This window comes from Eulemur rufifrons, chromosome 11, assembly GCF_041146395.1.
Source record: "Eulemur rufifrons isolate Redbay chromosome 11, OSU_ERuf_1, whole genome shotgun sequence".
Classification (NCBI taxonomy): Eukaryota; Metazoa; Chordata; class Mammalia; order Primates; family Lemuridae; genus Eulemur; species Eulemur rufifrons.
In genome coordinates, this window is record NC_090993.1 from 11,327,150 (window position 1) to 11,346,333 (window position 19,184).

General features: G+C 36.7%; 1 protein-coding gene across 1 annotated transcript in view; it reads left to right on the forward strand.

The window, feature by feature from the left end:
• The window catches only part of RYR2 (ryanodine receptor 2), a 467,985-nt gene that overhangs the window by 395,514 nt on the left and 53,287 nt on the right, over positions 1–19,184 (forward strand). Inside the window, exons 82-85 of the mRNA XM_069484586.1 lie at positions 9,974–10,073; positions 11,310–11,389; positions 13,159–13,235; positions 14,021–14,094. Coding sequence (XP_069340687.1) covers positions 9,974–10,073; positions 11,310–11,389; positions 13,159–13,235; positions 14,021–14,094 — 331 coding nt within the window. The remainder of the gene's footprint in view (positions 1–9,973; positions 10,074–11,309; positions 11,390–13,158; positions 13,236–14,020; positions 14,095–19,184) is intronic.

The window sequence follows — 19,184 nt, forward strand, 5'->3', positions numbered from 1 at the left end:
GCTACAGTGAGCTATGATTACATCACCGCACTCCAGCCTGGGCAATAGAGCAAGACCCCACTCTTAGCCAAAAAAATCCAGGTACTTGTCAGTTCTTTTTTCTTCCGTCACCTATATATTTTATTGATTTTGATCCTGTTAAAACTTGCCTGATTCAACTTAATAATTTAATTCCCTGTTTCATCTATAATATATGTAAATATGTTTTCCCCACAACTACATATTTAATAACTTTATTGCATATTTAGTTAATTTCTTTAGATTTGGGGCTACTTCAATATGAAAATCATAAAATAGGACAGTTAAATCTTATAAGGAGGCCCACATTAATTGAAAGGGAAGAAATGTTTTATCAGTTACCTAACAAGTTCATTATTGCAGTTAAGTGCTTTATTTAGCTTTTGAATATTTTATAAGCCAAAGCAAATAATAACAATAAATAAATAATAATGTTTCAAGTCAAATAATATTTTCTGAGCATGATGGGTTTTTCTCTCCTAGCTCAACAAAGAGCTTTGGTCTACCAGAGTAGACCACATTTTTTAATTATGATTTTGCAAAATACTTGGAAACATTCTTTACATGGTTGTTTCTTCTCTAAAAGCTGAGGGAATTGACACTGAATGGAAATTTAATGAAAGCATTTCTTTGGAATATTAAAGTTCTATAATATAGAATTATTAATATTACTGAAAACCCTAAATTACTGGCAGTGGAGCTTAGGTAAGTGAGAGGAATGGAGCATTAACTTATCTTCAAGGCCATTTTCTCAAATAGTAGGCAAGCTGCATCTTCCTTTGGCAAATGCCCAATTTCTAATTCACGGATGAATTCTCTGATGAGTCTTGGAGGTCCTATTATTCTGTACTGTTGAATCTCTGTGTCTTAAATACTAAATATGCCTGTGACAGAGTTGACATTCTATAATAAATACTTAGGACTCTAGCACGTTCTCTCAGATGGACCTTGGACATAACTGAAATGACATCACACCTGCCAGTGTAGGCAGAGCACTGTCCAGCTCATACTCCAAAGTATGTACCATTAAGTATGGAAGAATCAGTTTAGGTCCCAAAATGTCTTAAGGACTGATATTATATAGTACTACCCCAAGTATAAAGAATTTTTGTCTCCCCCCTCCATGGATTTAATTTTAGGTAGAATTCCATTTTTTTGGTAGTTCTGTAAGAATGAATTGGCTGTAAGATATAACACCCCCAAATAGCTATGTAATTTGAATTTTGAAGGGGTTTATTTAGTGCTCTTCACAGTAACAAGCAATTTAAATTTAAAAGGTCTTCCTGACCAGGCGCGGTGGCTCACACCTGTAATCCTAGCACTCTGGGAAGCCGAGGCAGGAGGATCATTTGAGCTCAAGAGTTCAAGACCAGCCTGAGCAAGAGCAAGACCCTGTCTCTACTAAAAATAGAAAGAAAATTAGCTGGACAACTAAGAAATATATAGAAAAAATTAGCCAGGCATGGTGGCACATGCCTGTAGACCCAGCTACTCGGGAGGCTGAGGCAGGAGGAACACTTGAGCCCAGGAGTTTGAGGTTGCTGTGAGCTAAGCTGACACCACAGCACTCTAGCCCGGGCAACAGAGTGAGACTCTGTCTCAAAAAAAAAAAAAAAAAAAAAAAAAAAGGTCTGCCTGAATCTTAGCAAAGAGAATCCTTCAATGCATTAAATTTAGAGATAATAGCTCTGGATATAAAATATTGAAACATTTATTCCTTTTATCAAAAAAGTTTATGATTCTTTAGTTCCTACTGCAGAAGCTACGTAAGCATGGAGTTGTTTGCTGTACTGTTGAGTCACAGAGGGGAAAGAGGGAAGGAATTAGGGGCCAGTGTTCTCCCGGGCTCGTGCCTATTGCTGTGATCTGCCAACTGCATTTGCATATAATTAAATTATCAATCTCAAGTCATGATCTGGTGTCTTAGCCCAGGTTTCCTAGAAAACAGAGGCAAAAAGCTTATATGCTAATACTGTACTGGGGGTGGGGGATTTACAATACCAGGGAAGTAAGAGTGAGAGAAAAAGAGAACTGATACAGGGAAGGAGAGAGGGCAGATAAGAAGTAGAACATTCTTGAGCTGACCACAGCCATGCACCAGTACTGCTTGAGACTGAGTTGTGTGAGATGCTTCTAGAGAGACCCCAGGTGCATACAGAATAGTGTGTCCCGGGGAAGAAGGGTGGGCACTTTCTATGTGGGTTCCTTCCCATCTCCTATCACTTCCTGGTTATGGGGAATTAATTTCTGCATACTTCCCGCTCACGGTAACCAGCTCTTCCAGGCAACCCCTGGGGCAGACAGAGCTGCCTTGGGTCCAGCCTGTCCGGGGTCCAGGTACCACATTCTCTCTCTATCCATCAGCGTGGGGGCTCCTTGGTGAGTGGTAGTGGTCTAGCAGCTGACTTTCATAACCAGAGCATGGTGTCAGTCATTTCTAGGGTCATTCTGGCTCAGGACAAGGCAAGTGGCCAAAGCTAGGAGAGAAAGGAGTTGGACAGAGGTGGGGTCCTGGCCCTGGTACAGGAGAATTCGCAGAAAGCAAGTGCTGTATACTGCATGTGGTAGCTCATGTATGTGAAGACGTGACCCTAAATAGCAGACTGTATAGAAGACATACAGCCGGCCTTCTGTATCCGTGCTTTCCACACCCGTGGATTCAACCAACCACAGATGGAAAATATTAAGAAAAAAAATGCATCTGTACCCAGCATGTGCAGACCCTTTTTTTCTTGTCATTATTCCCTGAACAATACGATATAGCAATTATTTACATAGAACTTACATCGTATTAGGTATTAATATTATAACTAATCTAGAAACGATTTCAAGTAGACGGGAGGATGTGCGTAGGTTACGTGCAGATACTGTGATATTTTACATCAGGGGCTTGAGCATCCCTGGATTTTGAGATCCATGGGGGGCCATTGTTTTGGAACCATGTCCCACAGATACCGAGGAACGACTGTGTATTTAAACATAATTGTGCATTTTTCGTATGCACAATAATTTGACTTTATGTGCTGTCATTTTTAAAATAATCCCAGTTGAAGCTTATCTTGACCAGATTATGTACAATATATGGGAGGCAGCAGTCACCAAGAGTGCAGACTCTCAGATGGACTGACTGTCTCTAAATCGCAGCTCTGTTACCTAACGCTGTGAGCCTAAGCCTCAATTTTCCTATCTATAAAATAGGGCTAATTATAGTATCTACTTCATAAGGTTGTTATTAGGCTTAAATTAGTCAGTACATATAAGACACTCAGAACATTGACTAACACATAACAAGCTCTATAAATTTGCTGTTGTTTATATTTAATCAGTTTTACTTTCCCTGCTAAAAACAAGTCAAGAAAGCCCACATAGAAACGTTTACAGTACCGGAAGCATAAAACTACACAATGCAAGAGACCTGGATTCTCATCCGGGTGCCATTTGGCCTCTAGCACATCCTAAACTACTCCTGTGTCTCAGCTTCCTCTTCTTTGATCAAAGAGCTTTGGACTAGATGTTCTCAGGAGTCAGATCCACCTTTAAAAATTGTCTGGTGTGCTGTCTGTGTGTAAGTTCTCTTCATTTATCGGGCCAATTTCACATTTCTTCTAAATGCATAAATACTGACAAAAACATGCAAGTTCTCATTCCTTTTCTGCTTTTGTGGAGGGTTTTTTAAAAAAGAAAATAAACTCCGGGAATATCACCACAACATTTTATAGAAAATAATGTCTAACTTCCATACATGCGTTGGTATCTCCACCTTTTCCTAGTTTGGTATTTAAAATATCACAGAATTATACATAAGACAGTAAGCTAAAGGGGAAAAAAAATGGTGTTGAAGAACTCAAAGTGGAGCCTTCCAAAAATGAGTTTAGTCCAGAAACCATAGAGTCTTGCCAATTTGATGCGAGTTGTCAACATATTTGATTCCAAGCTTTCTAGGAGCCAACATGAAACTGTATAAATTTAACAGTTCCTTATATCAATAAAATAGCCTTCTTGATTGGGAGAAACAAATTCCTAAAGTTAAGATTCGCTAGCATTATTTTCCCTCTGAGGACATTGCATGATATAATGAAAAATGTCTGCAACAATTCAGTAAAAATAATTATTTGACAATTTACACAATAAAGTCCAGTTATACAGACACCACCTGCAGTTGAATTAGTGTAGGATGGGTACACGTATCTGGAAGAATGAAAGAAATACGTATCCTTAAGACAGACTCAAGAAAAATCCTCCTCCTAGCTAAGGGGGAATTCCTTGGCAGGGAATTTGGGGCTGTATCAAATCCTCAGAGTGCAGCTGTTTCTCAGGAGTTAATAGGTGGGGTTAATAACCATTGGTAAAGACCGAGAATTACAGACACGAGAGCTTCTTGAGTTGTGAGATCTCAGAATTAAAATGAGTTGTTGTGATCCATTCTATGATCAGAGTGTTTTGATCCAACATTCTAGACCACGATGGTGTAACCATAGCTTTGTAGTATTAGTGGCCATCAGCTATCTATCTTACTGCTCTTACCTTCTCTTTTGTCAGGTCAGGTTAGGAGACAGAGAGCTACATATAGCATCCTTTCAATATGCAAGGCAGTATCCAGGACTTCTAAGGCTGAAACAAATAGGTGCATGAAGCCTGTTTTAAATCAGTACTGTGCTCAGGAATAAACCACATTCCCACTAAGGATAAGTCAACTTAGCTTTGCTAATTTGATAACTTCTGATTGTAGAGTTACTCATTTTTTTCCTCTCAGAAGTGTAAATTTTGTCTTTTGAACCCTGAAATAGAAACCTAATTCAACTCAGCCGAGTTTTATTGCTTCAGCATAGTTTTAAGTTAGTTCTAAATACGCTGAATCCATGGGAAACAATATTTCACCCAAAATACAAGTGTATGTAATATTGAAGATTTAGCCATAAAGTCACATTATATAGTATATCTAAACTTCAGAGCCTCTAGCACGTTAACTGAAGTACATGTCTCTTGTTTAGTGTTTCGTTTGTCTCTCTATATTAGTAATACTTTGATACCATTTTTAAAGAGTTCGATTTGGATAAAGACTTATTCTCTTCCTTTTTTGCTTTTATTAAAGAGAGAGCATTAGAAACTATGTTCATCCTATTCAGTGGTAGAATTCTGGAAGATTTTTTTATTATACTGTTTGAAAGTTCAGTAGTCAAGAGAATGGATAATAATGAAAGGTATAAACAAAAAAATTAAATGAGCTAAAGCCCACAATTTGATTAATTATTGTTTGTATGTGTGTAATTCTAAAGAACACTTTGACCATGTACTAAAAGAAAACTAAATAAACTTTTCATATCGTACTAGCTTTATAGCTCTTCAAACAAAATAACTTTGTAATATTTTAGATTATGATCACAAACTACCTGATATTACATCATTTGGTTCTGTCATTTTTTCATGCAAATTTTCTTGAATGCCAGTTAAGTACAGGGACTATACTGGTTGTACAGTATGTGTGTACTGGTGTTTAAAACAAAGAAACAGCTAGGGCCCTGGCTTTGTGGTTGTTTTCTTCTAAGAAACTCCATATATATTTATTTATTTTTTTAAATTTGGAAATAATTTATTATTAAACAAAGTTATAATCTTTTAAGTGTTTTCCTATCATTGTCAGTCAACTCTGTAGAGATGTAGCTAACCTACATTGTCAGGAGCCAGAATACAGCAGAAGAAAATTAACTGAAGTGGAGAATGTGATTCTTACCCACACTTTTGTTTTTCCTTAGTCTGAGTTGGCCTGTTTGTGTTGTAAACCAAATTATATTAGTATTGTTTTCACTCTCTTTCGTCATTTTTCCCCGCTGTTATCCAATTGAATCTTCTATTTTTCAGTCTTTTTTTTTCCTTGTGGTATTGATATTCAACATCACCTTGTAGGTTATAACTATGTTTAAGATGTCAAATAAGAATATTTCAGGTCGACTTATGACATTAATAAATTATGGGAAATATGTTAAAAAAGAGTTCCCTTCCTGGAAATTTCTCTTCTCCTATATTATAACTTGCTTTCACCTGCAGTTTTAGAGGAAAACATAATGAAAACCATTGTTGAAGTCTTGGAAATACAAAGCAAAAAAAGAAAAGCAACTGGGCTCATTAGGCGTGATGCACAGATGATAGATTTGGTAGCCTCAGCTGTGATGTGTGCAGATGTTGCCCCAGATGTGAAAGGACCTCAGGAATGTCCTTTAGACACAATGTGAATGTCTTTGCTCTCATCAGGCTGCCTTGGTTTAAAATATCTTTTCATCTCCATTATGGGGAGAAATAATTTTCTCCATCAAGGCAATTGTAATTTATTCTTCTTCAATATTCTTTTCTCACATAGGCAAATTGTTGAAGAACCAAATGCAGTTGTTTTTTCTCCAGGCCTTTCTATTTGACCACCTTCACCCCGAATCAAGTGTTAAAAGCTCAAGGCACTCTTAGACAAAATAGAAGAATACTAGCAATTTTATTACAAACTTTAGTTATACCAAAAGCAAATCATGATGTTGAATACTTTCAAACTGCCAGCAATCTGGTGATGGGTCTGATTTTCATGACCACATTTGACCTTGAAAAGACTCACAACACTCTCGCTAGGATATGAGCTGATAATTCTTGGTTACTCTTGATCATCAGAATGTTTTGCCTAGGGGAAAATTCAAATTGTAGAGCTGCTCTTGTAACTAAACTCCTGTTGCTCCAAAAGGCAAGACTCAAGAGACAAGAGTTGGTGATAGGAAAAGGGGGTTTATTCTGTAGGAGAAGGCAGCCTCCTGTTGCAAAGACCTTCTTACATGCCTCAAGCTGGCTGAAGGGTTTTAATAAAGGGAAAGGAGTTCTGGGGAACCAGGTGTGAGAGCTCACTACATGCAGGTCAGCATGTCTTGTTCCCACGATGATCTTGAGTACGTGGCCATCTGGTCATCTGGTTGGCGTGAGCTTGACCACCACAGAATTGAAGGTTAACTGTTCAGCACTTTTCTCCCCAGGAAGGGTGAGGTGTGGGGGAGTCCTCCAATCTTGCTTTCAGGCTTAGTTGTTCAAGACCAGTTGCTGGGGATTCTTAAGCACACAATTAGGCATTGTAAAAGAAAGAGTTATTAGTCAGCTTTAAGAGGGAGTGACTATTACTGTTACACCCTTTTTTTTTTCTTTTTTTCCTTTAACCTTCCTCTGTAACCATGGAAAAACTTAAAAGACTAAACTGTAGGTTGGAGGTATAATGGTGTTTCTTTAAGACCCCTGGGTAGTTTAAGCACAGTCTGGTGGCAGGAGAACTCTGCTTTTAAAAGGGTGCTTTCAAGATGCCATTTCCCTGAGTAAGCTACTTCTAAAAGATCTATCTCAAATTTGTTTAGAAAAGCTAATCAGCACATTTGAAGTGAAAAAAAAAATTTTTTTTTCCCCCACATAATCCATCATTTTTATTATCTGGGAACTTTGTGGTTTAGCTCTCAAGATTTTATTTTTTAATGTGATAAAATTTCCCAATGACAAGATTAAATTGCATGCCCCGAAGCTGTTCTCAAAGGACAGAGTACTGGAAAGAAATATTAAGAGTTCTGAAAAGATACAGCATGATTGTGCCTCTGTAGAAAATGAGAAAAAATAAATAAATAAATAAATAAATAAAAAGAGTTCTGAAAAGAGAGTTGCGAATTCAGTCTAACAAAGAAGAAATTCAAGAGAGAGGTTAACCTGATCCCTTTTTATGAAGTATAGTTTTTTTCTGCTTCTAGATCAATATAACTTTTTGGCTCAATGTTTTTGTTTGTTTTTTTTTTCCAAATGAGTTTCATCATCTTCCTCAAAATATTTATTGTTATTGACATTTAAATACTATATAAGAAAACGAGCGTAACTTTTGTCCAGGGAATTTATTTTTAAACAAGGTAATTTGATATCCTATCTATTTCTTGGTCCGTTCATGTGTGATTTCATTTACTGAAGTGCTTAACCAGGACCTTAAGAGTCTATTGTGCAAGTAGTTCTAGAAGGTCTTTGAACCAGTCTACCCACTTTTGGAGCACAAATGTCAGATTGTTGTTTTGTTTTGTTTTTTTCTCAAGAGTATATGACATGTTGCCATCTTCCTTCCTCTGTGACTGTCCCGATGACTGTCTTTCCATGTTCTAGTGGGTCGATGGAAGAACCATTCTTTCTGACTCCCTTGCCGCTTTAGTTGCTGCAAAAGATAGGGCCATTCCGTAAGCCAGTAATTTCTTACCATTTTCTTACTGGAAACACTCCTTCACCAAAGAAGTTGGTTCAGCTTTAAGTGAAAGTTCTGTATGATAGCTTTGGCAATGGGAGGAAAGTAAAAAAGATTGTTGGGTCTAAAAGGAAGAATCAAATGTTGCTCATGGATTTTAAACAACAGCTGAAGAGCAGACGAAAGGGTCCTCTTTCAGTTTTTCTGAAACTGTGTTGTAATGACAATATGGTTTTGTGTGTCTGTGTGTTTTTGTTTTCGTTTTGTTTTTGACTTCACAGGAAGAGGTTTAAACATGAAGGCAAACCTTTTAGGTGTTAGCATGGCTACGTATAAAGCAAAGCTGCCTCTTTTATTTTTATTTTTTTTTTCTTTTCTCTGCTTCCATTTAGGCCTATCACATAATTTAAGAAAAATTAAAATTTAACCACAGGAGCTCTAACTATAGTGTGAAAAAAAAAACCCTGATCAATTTTGTTTTCGCAGCACGATATTATCAAAGATTTAAGAAACAAATTTGCCAGCCTCGGCGAGAACTCTCTGGTAACAGCATAAATGTCTGTGTTGGTTGCTTTTGATTTAAAGGTTTCTTTATTCATTTGTTTGAGCCCATTTCTTTTCTCCCCCTCCTTTTAGTTCACTTTATTTTTCATATTCTGTAACTAGCAAGCCTTCATTTTTTAAACCTCTTCCATCTTCCAGTGTCTGTTTTCCGTACCTTGGATGGAAAGTTTACGGCAGCAAAGCTGTCTCTCTGGCTACCTCTGCTGCAGCTCTTCCTGCTCGTAGGTCATATATGTTTTGGCCGTTGTGTTTATGGACATGATACTAATTGACCGTTTCATGTCCCATTGACCAAGCTTCCCTACCACGCCATCTGACGGATCGCTGTCACAGGGCTCTATGCAACTTCCATTCTGCAACTTATACTGCTTAGTCCCGTCTCAATTCTGCAGCGAACTGGATTGCTCCAGTGAATGGTCATACCAGTCTTGAACTTTGCTGTGCCTTTATATTTTATTTTTATTTCCTTCTTTTATGTTTTCAGTGGTAGCTTAAGTGGAAAAGAACCAACTCCAGCCATTGCTCCCAGCAGCACCATGCAGTATATCGTTTGTTACCACCAGAGAATACAAAATATAAAGGCACATTGCATCTATTATTCTTTGGCGGGGTGACTGGGGAGATCGGGATCATAAATCCACTACTTAGCTGAAGCCTACCTTTTTATCCATATCAGCTTTCAATTTTGCTTAAACTCCAAGACATCTCTGTTAATGTTGTTCTGTGATTCAGTGATACCTTGCAACTCGAGCCATTTGCTGAGCAGTATCAAGTTATGGCCATGACATGGGAGACTATTCAAAAATGTGACAAACTTATGCACAAACATCTAAATCAGAAAGTGCAAGTTTCAGTGATGAAGTACAGTACTTCAAAACTGTGATACAGGCTTTGGACGAATCAAATCATTAAAATTGAGAAAAAAAAAAACATCCTGATAAATCAGTACCAAAAGTATATCAAGAAAACTATAAAGGGGGGGAAAAAACAAAAAAAAGCAAGAGTTGAATATGTTAATATCTGTTTAATAACATTGCTGGTGTTGAAATGGTCCATAATGTTGTCATAGAGCCCATACATGAAGAGATGACTAAAAATATGGTCTATAGAAAGCTGCTGTGCTTAGTGATCGCCTCAACATAAATGGTTGGGATTTGTGTTCAGGAAAAGGAAATGGAAAAGCAAAAGCTTCTCTACCAGCAAGCGCGACTCCACGATCGTGGTGCAGCGGAGATGGTGCTACAGACCATCAGCGCCAGCAAGGGTAAGGTTGCTTTTTCTCCTCTCTCGCATGTCTGTTCTGCAGATTTCCTCCTTCCTGGCTGGGTGCTGGCTCATTGCAATCCCACTCCCGCTCAGAGAGTTTCTGGCTCATGACTGTATCAGGCCATCCCTCCCAAACACCAGTGCCCATCATTTATGGAGCACAATGTTAATTTTTTTCAGAGTCTTACTAAAAAGATTTATTTCTGTCCTTTAAGTTTTGGAAACTAAACTCCAGCAGACTGAACCTATAAAAATGGGGGTGAGCAAACTTTTTCTGGAAGGCCAGAGAGTAACTGTTTTCAGGGTCTTGCAGTCTTTGTTGCAACTCCTCTCCTTTGCCCTAGTAGCATGAAAGCAGCCAGAGACAGTAACTGAACAAACAGAGTGACTATGTTCCGATAAAACATTATTTGCAAATACCAGTTGACAGGCTGGATGTGGCCCTCAGGCCACAGTTTGCTATGACCCTTGATATAAATGTTGCAACCTTTTAAGTGAGTCCTTTTTGACAATTAAAATACTATTGTGTATCTCAGTAGCCAGCCATTTCAAGATGACTTGTCATCCGTCAGTTATATTTGATTTGTGAAAATATTTTAAATGTAATTTGTAATGGAATGGAAAAGTAATGGCGGTATACTTTGTTATTAAATACCCCCTAAATTACGAAGATTATTTCTATTTATAAAATGAGTAAAAGTGAATACTGAAAAATAAAATATACTAAATAAAATTTGTAAATATTATCTGAATAACTTAAAATTGAGAGTAGTCACCTTAATAAGCCAGACCATAATATATTAAGATAAAAGTGATGAAATGACAATGATGAAATTGTTCAGATATAATATTATTGAGGGAAGGGGGAGAGGAATTTTCCTTAAAGTTTTAATTAGCTCATATTTATTTTAATATTAATGTATCTTAAAACACATGATTAGTTTTGAATCTTAATAATTTCAGGTCTCAGTATTTCAAAATTAATTGTGTCTTCCTATTCTTTTTTTCCTGTGTCTTCATAGAGTTTCAATTCTTGGATGTATTACACAGAACCTAATAAACATGTTAATGTATTATAGTTTTAATGGTTTTTGGTACAGAGATCAATCTGTCTGTCTACCATTACACAGATTTGTAGGGGGTAATAATAATTTTAAAAATGTACCTTTTCGGGCAGAAGAGATAATATAGAAGGTGAAATGATACAAATAACACTGTTTTTTATATTTTTAAGGTGAAACTGGACCCATGGTAGCCGCCACTTTGAAACTTGGAATTGCTATTTTAAATGGTGGGAATTCTACAGTACAGCAGGTAACGTCTGTAAGCTGCACTTTTCAAACCAATGGGCCATACCATAGTAAAAGAACTATTTGTTATAAAATTTTTAATTTTCTATGTCAAATATGTCTCTATTTTAATTTACAACAATGCCCAAGAGATAGCATGGGAAGGAAAAAGTAATTATGTGATAGTGTTTACAAATCCAAATGTAAAATGCTGTCAAAATATCTGAAAACATCAATCTAAGTGTGACCTTTTCCATGACAAATGAATTCTTCTATTTTGGCCTGAACCCCTCTCTCACCATCCTTGTGTCAGACCATGGAAATATAAACTAGCGGACGTAACCAGTTCATTCTAGTCCTGTAGTAAATGACTACATGATTTCTGTTTTTCTTAAAAAAGGAAAAAAATAGACAAAACTCACCTAATCTCTTCAAAATCTTTAACAAACTAATTTCTCTTGCTTATGTTTTACTTAAAGAGACTTTCATTGTATAGTATATATTCAGAAATCCTTTGATCCAAAGGGTGTCCTGAAAGATCGTGTAATATATGTATTTACTGTCCATACAGAACATATCTTTTTTCTCTATAACTTCAAATACGTATTTCACCATCTCCCTTTGACTCTCTAAGACATGCTCCTTTGTTTTAAAAGATCAGTGATTATTAAGTGTTTCATTTTTCATTTGACCGATAAGTTATCACACCCTCCATAACTGGCTATGTTTTCTTGTGTGTCTGTGTGTATATGTATACGTGTGTCTGTGTGTGCATGTATGTATACATGCATGTACATACTTTGTGTGTCCACACACATGTGTGTATGTACATATGTGCATATACTTTGTGTGTATGTATCTTTTACATATTTGGTTTATATTACCTTGGATATCTGAAAAAGATTACTCTCAAAGTTTTGGCTGTTCTGCTGAGCCCTGATTAGAACAGCACTGATAATAGGAATTATTCTGCTCTATTCAAGATTTGGAGAATAATTGAATATTTAAGAAAATATCTTTATTTTCTTGAAACCTTTGAGTATGCTTTCTGTCATCTTGCGTGTACTTTTAACTTGAAACTTCCAAGACATTCTATCCATGTCAGAAATAACTGTCTCATTGCACTGTGTAGCAATAAGCTAACAAGACAAAAGCATGCATTGCTTTAGCATTTTTTACATTTATGTTTGGCCAAAATCGTGACTACAGATTCTGGACATTACTCTGAAAAACAGAAGAGGAAAATTTAATTGTCAAATGATTTCTACTATTCTTTAGATTTAGAGACTATGGTTGTGGAAAACTGAATTTCTGGCTATAGCATTAGCATATATATGGCAGTCACAACTCTCAGATTATAATGCTGTTTATAATGCTGATTATAACACTTCTGTATGGAAATCAGTGCCTGGCATATCCAGATCTTCTGCCTGTTTAACCTGCGCAAAAGTACATGAATCTCCAAATACTTAAAGACTCATCAGAAGAAAATTAAGAGCACTGTTTCCCCTGGATATTTATGGTGTTTGTGGTGTCCTATAAAGCAATTTCCCTGTTCCAAGTCATGTTTTTGTTTTTGTTTTTTCTACTGCTGCACATAGAAACGTGCAACTATCTTGCTTTGACGTGATTGTCACTATTTCATGGTAAAGATGACATTAGTCATATTCGTATGCATGGAATATTTTCATCTTTATTCTATAAATGGAAAGCCTGCTTGGGTTTTTTCTTTATTTGTTTAACAAGAAACAAGATTTGTGTTCAGTGCCCGTGTTGTTTCTGTATTTCCTGTAGAAAATGCTTGACTACCTCAAAGAGAAAAAGGACGTGGGCTTCTTCCAGAGCCTGGCTGGCCTGATGCTGTCCTGTAGGTAAGGACACGCTTCCTTCTTTGGGTTCTGCACAGCAGTTGTATTTTTGAAAGTATTCGCTTTCCATTGTTGACAATAATTATACATAGAATTTTTAATGATTAAAGATGCTTACAAGTGAGATGATATGCAATGTCTTGTGTTCTATCTTGTTTTTAGGGTGTTACTAGTGTTTTAATTACTTTGTTAATAATGTCTTTAAATAGTCTTCCCCATGTTTAAATAGGGACCTTCAAGGAGAATGAATGTGTATTCTGAGCACTTCAAAACGAATTGTGTTTGCTCTTTACAAAGAGAAAAAAGAAAGTTCTATTTCATTTTATTTGGGAGCTTGTAGGCCATTTCTCATTTTTCTCTGACTGCATGATCCTTAACCAACTAATTTCTGATAATTATTTTCTATTTTTTACAGTATTTAAAATTGTTCAGATAGCATTTGACTAAGGAACCTGACACACACGTACTATATTGAGCTATTCCCAATGCAAAAACATGATTTTATTGTATTTCTGCATGTCTGCTAACTTTGTAATGCACTGTTTCAAGTTAAAGTCTCTGAATGCCTTAGGGTTGAATTTCACGTGGATCATGTCAGCGTAGGCCTCGGGGAGAGGCTCGTCTGCTACTAGGGAACTATGATTGGTAACTGTTGGATTGAGATACGCTTTCAGGATATGCTAATATTTGGTTCACATGTTAAGATACACAGTGTTTAGACGTTTGCTCTCCTAAGCAAAGACAATGTTCTGTTAGTTCTCTAAATGTTTTACTCCTTGTTATTGCAGCGTCCTTGACCTAAATGCATTTGAGCGACAAAACAAAGCTGAAGGACTTGGAATGGTGACAGAGGAAGGATCAGGTATTAATCACTTACATTAAAAAGATCTCTTGTTCTCCCTTCTTCCCTGAAATGAGTCAGTTATCAATTAATCTTTCAAGCAGAGAGATACAGAGTTATTTTAAAATTGATAAAAATGCTTCTGTGACCAATTTGAAAGTTCCCAACGGGACACTCACGCAGGTCACACCCAGAAACCAACCTTGCGTCAGTCATTAACCCCTTATTGTCCCAGCCCCCTTGTGGGCAGGCTTTCCCATAGTTGGGTTTTTTAATAAGGGACAAAGGTCTAACAAGGGATAGAGTTCCTTTGTTAAAAAACTATCCGTGAAATCATAAAACACATAGATAAACCAGATTAGAGAATGTTTGACTTTCTTTGGCCACTTTAGCAAACTCAGGCACTTCTATCTCCTTAGGATAGTAATCCTTTAATCTACTTCTACTCCCCTTATCTCCTCCCTTTTAGCACAGTGATCTTTGTCTCTAACATACCTATATGTCTTGGCAAGTCCAGATTGTTTGATGAAAGAAATTAAAGGGTAATTTTTGTGCTTAAATAATCCTGATTATTTATATGTGCACAAAAGTCATGATTCACACGCACTTAGAGTTTTTCCCTCTCTCTAAATAGGTGCTGGTATAAACTAGAAAGTTTAGCATGTAATACATTTAAAGGAGAAAGAACCTTTGCTGCCCATTCATTTTAGGCATATTTCTTAAGAAAAAAAAAATTATCTTCAATATTTTTTGTTTTGATTTGTTTTTATTCTCTTATGTTTGATTTTTCAACTGTTTTAGTTTCACTGAGGCCTTGTGTGTTTATCTGTTTTCATTTGTTTTGTCTGGTTTGGACTCATCATCTTGTCAATTATTAGTTTTGGAACATTGATTCTTTTATTGGACTAATCTTATTATAAAAGATAAATTTTCTCCCATCTGCCATTTGTAGTCATTGCTTGTCTTTCGGAAATATTAACTAATCTCTCTCTGTATTTTTTTTTTGTTCTTGCAAATAGGAAAAAGAACTGCCTGTTTCTTATTATATCTGAAATTGTATCATTTATACACTTTCTCATACTGCTACCACTATGTGGCTCTTGTGTTATTTTATTTTCTGCTTGACATTTGAAGCTATGGGTCCCATCATCAAATATAACTCACATGGTTACTTAATTGAATTAGCGACCTTCCAGGAAGAAATCACTAGCACCACTTTAAACTTACTTAGGTTTTCTAGCCTGGGGTTCAGAAAGTTCTGGGCCTCTGGCCTGAAGTTGAGAAGGGCCCACCCTATACTTACTTAGGTTTTCTGGCCCCATCTGGAGAACCTGGAGCCACTACAAATCTCATGGCATGTCACCTGCCTGCCTTGAGCATCTCTTGGAGATCCTGAGCATTTTCCAACTGTAAAATGCCTAAAAGTGAATGAATTCTCTGTCCAAAGTCTACTTGCCTGTCTTAGAATTAGAAATCAATTTCATCTTTTCCCTGTAGTTATTACTTAATATTCCAAGGGCCCTGAACACAATTTCATTGATCATTCTTTGTCACTGGTAATATCAGGCCCCACACGGGTTTATTTCACTCAGCCTCCTGTCCTTTGTCAGCCAGATACAGACTGGAATAACGTTTTTGAGGCTCAAATCAGAAATAACTTGGTGAGCGTGACCATTCTGATGTGAGAATTATTCACAACTCTCCCAAAATGAGGTTGGTTTCATTCGTGCATTCTTTTTCAACACGCACACAAAACAATCACCCAAACTGATGAACACATCTTGTATTTTATTTCCTTACAAGTAGCAAAACAAAAACAAAATCTCACCTTCTTTCTTTTTCCCCATTTCCTTTTCTTCCGACTACTGTAAATGTACTATCCTCCTTTCCTCAGTCATCACTCATGAGCGTGGTAATTATGAAAAAATGAACTGTCTTTTATTTATTTGCTCTTTTATTTGTTGTCAGCTTTGTGTACAAACTTGATAGTGACCATTTTTATGCTTTTTCTTTCTTTTATCGACTGTTTTTACAAGTAGATTATTTAATTGCCATCATTATGCATCCTGTTATTTTTTAAGTTTCTATATCTAGCTTTCTTCTTTTTTTCTTCTTTCTATGAGGATGTACAGTTATTGATATATTAGATTATGAAGGGGCAAAAAGCACTTCAATTACGTTTTTTGATTTGTTTCGTTGTGTTTTGTTCATTTAAAAAAAATTCGGGTGGGCCGAGTGTTTGCAATTGTTGTATAAATGAATGAATCCTAGAACGTGTGCTCTGGTCTCCCTGTGGCGTTTCTGTCTTGAACATACTGTGGCTCTATGACTGCACTGAGTGGTGCATGGGAAATCGGTGACAGATCCAAGGTGAAAAGTGACGAGCTCGGTCTCTTCTTGGCCAGTGTGCTCTGCCATGTCCCTTCCCAGAATTGGGAGGTCTACAGAGTTTGCCTCTATTCCTTTGAAAATATCACAGATCAAAAATCATTTAACATAAAACTAATTTTTATTCTTGAGACTAAATTGAAAGAGCAGTAGAAACAATAGCAGCCATTTACTCTTCAAGCTAATATAATAACAAAGATGGCATCAGTGTTTCAAAGTAGTTTCTAGAAGACATTTTTAGCCCGGTGTGGTGGTGCACAACTGTAGTCCCACTTCCTTGAGAGGTGGAGGTAAGAGGAATACTTGATGCCAGGAGTTTAAGATCAGCCTGGACAGCATAGCAAGACCCCATCTCTTAAAAAAATTGTTGCACTTTCCACTCTGAAGGACATTCTATGCAGTGTAATAAAGAAGTGATGAGGTTTAAAATAGTACTTAACATGTCAACAAGATTTCTGAGATTAAATTGAGCTTTCTGGATATACGCTATTGCCTTAATCAAGAGACCCATTAGGAGAATATACAAGGGAAACTCATTATCTCTATTAATACTGTACTATTTTCCAAATTGTTTTAAGAACTCCTATACTTACTCTCTTTTGGCATATTAAAAAAAATTCTGTTATGAGACCATGCTTTTGTTTAAGATTCCATGAAAGTTAAGAAAAGCCCATACCTCCGTAGGAGAAGAAAAATCAGTCATCCATCTTGGAAGGTATAGAAAAGACTGAAAACCCAGAATCTCTTAGTGATGTTACCGGTTCAAAACTTGAGTCTCAGATAGCATAGGCTTAGCACTGAGAAAATAATCTGCTATATTTAAATTTCCATCCTAACCCACTATCTTTATCAGGCTAAATCTCTGATGATAATAATGTGACCGTAGATTACATAGTCATGGAAAAGGTACAAACTTAAACACATGAGCTTTTTTGATACCCACAACTTTCCAATGAGGTGTAGCTATTACCTTGATTTTTATAGATAAGGGGACGGAGGGAAAGAAGGTTACTTAGCTTGTCCAAGGTCACGCAGCTAAGTGGCAGGGCCGAGACTGGAATGCAGGCATTTTGCCTCTCACTGTATAATTTATAGATTCCATGAGCCAAGTCACTTTCCGCCCATCTCCACATATTCTGCAGGGGCTTAAGCCATGTCCAGCGTGGCCTTAGGTATATTTCTTGCCCCGTTACTTATTATTCTTGGCTCTTTTCTGGGACAGACTATTGCCAATGTCTACATTTACTGTTCAAGCTTAAAAATTGCTTTTGACCTTTTTTATGGTTACAAATGCTGTTCCTAATCTGGTATTGAGATACCATTAGGACTATGTGTTTCTTTAAGGTTTGTATATAGATTTCAGACAAATCATTTACATGTCTTTTTCTGCTGCTGTTACTGTCATGAGAGTTTTTCCCTGGGTCCCTCTCCCTCCTTCCTAAATTTTCCCCATTTCTATAAAAGCCTGGACCTACCACTTGTTAAAAAAAAAAAAAAAAAGAAATTGGAAAAGGTCCTTCAGCACATGTGTTTGGTAGATTCATGATGTGCTCAATGTGGTCCTCTCTGTATATTGTATATTCATGTATGTTTTCTTTTAATCAGATAATGAAGTTCAAAACCAAAAACCTGTATGAGTATTTAAAACTTCATTCCATCCTCGGATTTTTAATTTATTTTTTATCAGAACCATTAACCTCATTATCAAATCATTATGAGCTTGAAAGTGCCATTTTCCTTCCTTCAAAAGTCTTCTTGGACTAGCACAGAAGACACCACATTCCATTTTTGAGCATCGTGCAATGGTCCTAGACTTCTCGAAAGCAAGATGAAACTTTGAAGTTGATGTGATTCCTTAGAAATTCTTCAATTTTTAAAAATCTTATGTAAAACATTAACTACCAATTGACCTTCCCCAAATTTTCATCTGTATCTGATCATGTCTTGCACTGAGGTTCTTACTGTTATATTTATAGTGACCTCATCAAATGCGACATTGAAGCAACAAAGATTAATTTTTAATTAATGAAGTAAAAGGATTAAATTGATCTGTGAATATTGGCTACCCTTACTTTTTGTTGTTATTTTTATCGCTTAATTATTTATTGGCTATCTCCCCACAAGTATAGTCTAGTGTTCTGCCCACGTTAATCCACCGTTCCCGGGGAAATGCCAATGATGTTGGTTTATGGCACCAAAGAAGTTTTCTTAACATCCTTGCACAGTTTTTAAACTTTAACGCACTCATTTAAATTGGAGTGGCTGTTATGTGCTAGATGGTGTCCTAGGCCTTGGAGGTGACTTAGGAGCGCAGTATTGTGTAGACAGACTTGTAAACAAATAACTTCAGAACAATGCTCTATGTGTCTGTAGGAACTTAGTGGAAATACTTAACTGCCAAGGTGTGTGTGTGTGGGCAGGGGAAGCATCACAAGAGAAGTAACTTACAGCCTGAAGTAGGAGTCTCTCTCATAGTTAAGGAAGACAAAGACATTCCAGCGGAAGGGAACAGCATGTGCGAAGTTTAAAGTACACAATGTGGCAGAGAACAGTGATAATATGTATAGTGTTAAGTTAACCACCTGGAATTAAGTTCCCAACATGCATTGTTCCAACAATGCTCTGGTAGACTATCCTAACATTAAAGTGCACAGAGTTCTCATTTCTCGGCAGTGCTACTGTGCTAAATAGAGATCGGGTCCCCAAAGATGGTGGCCAGCAGT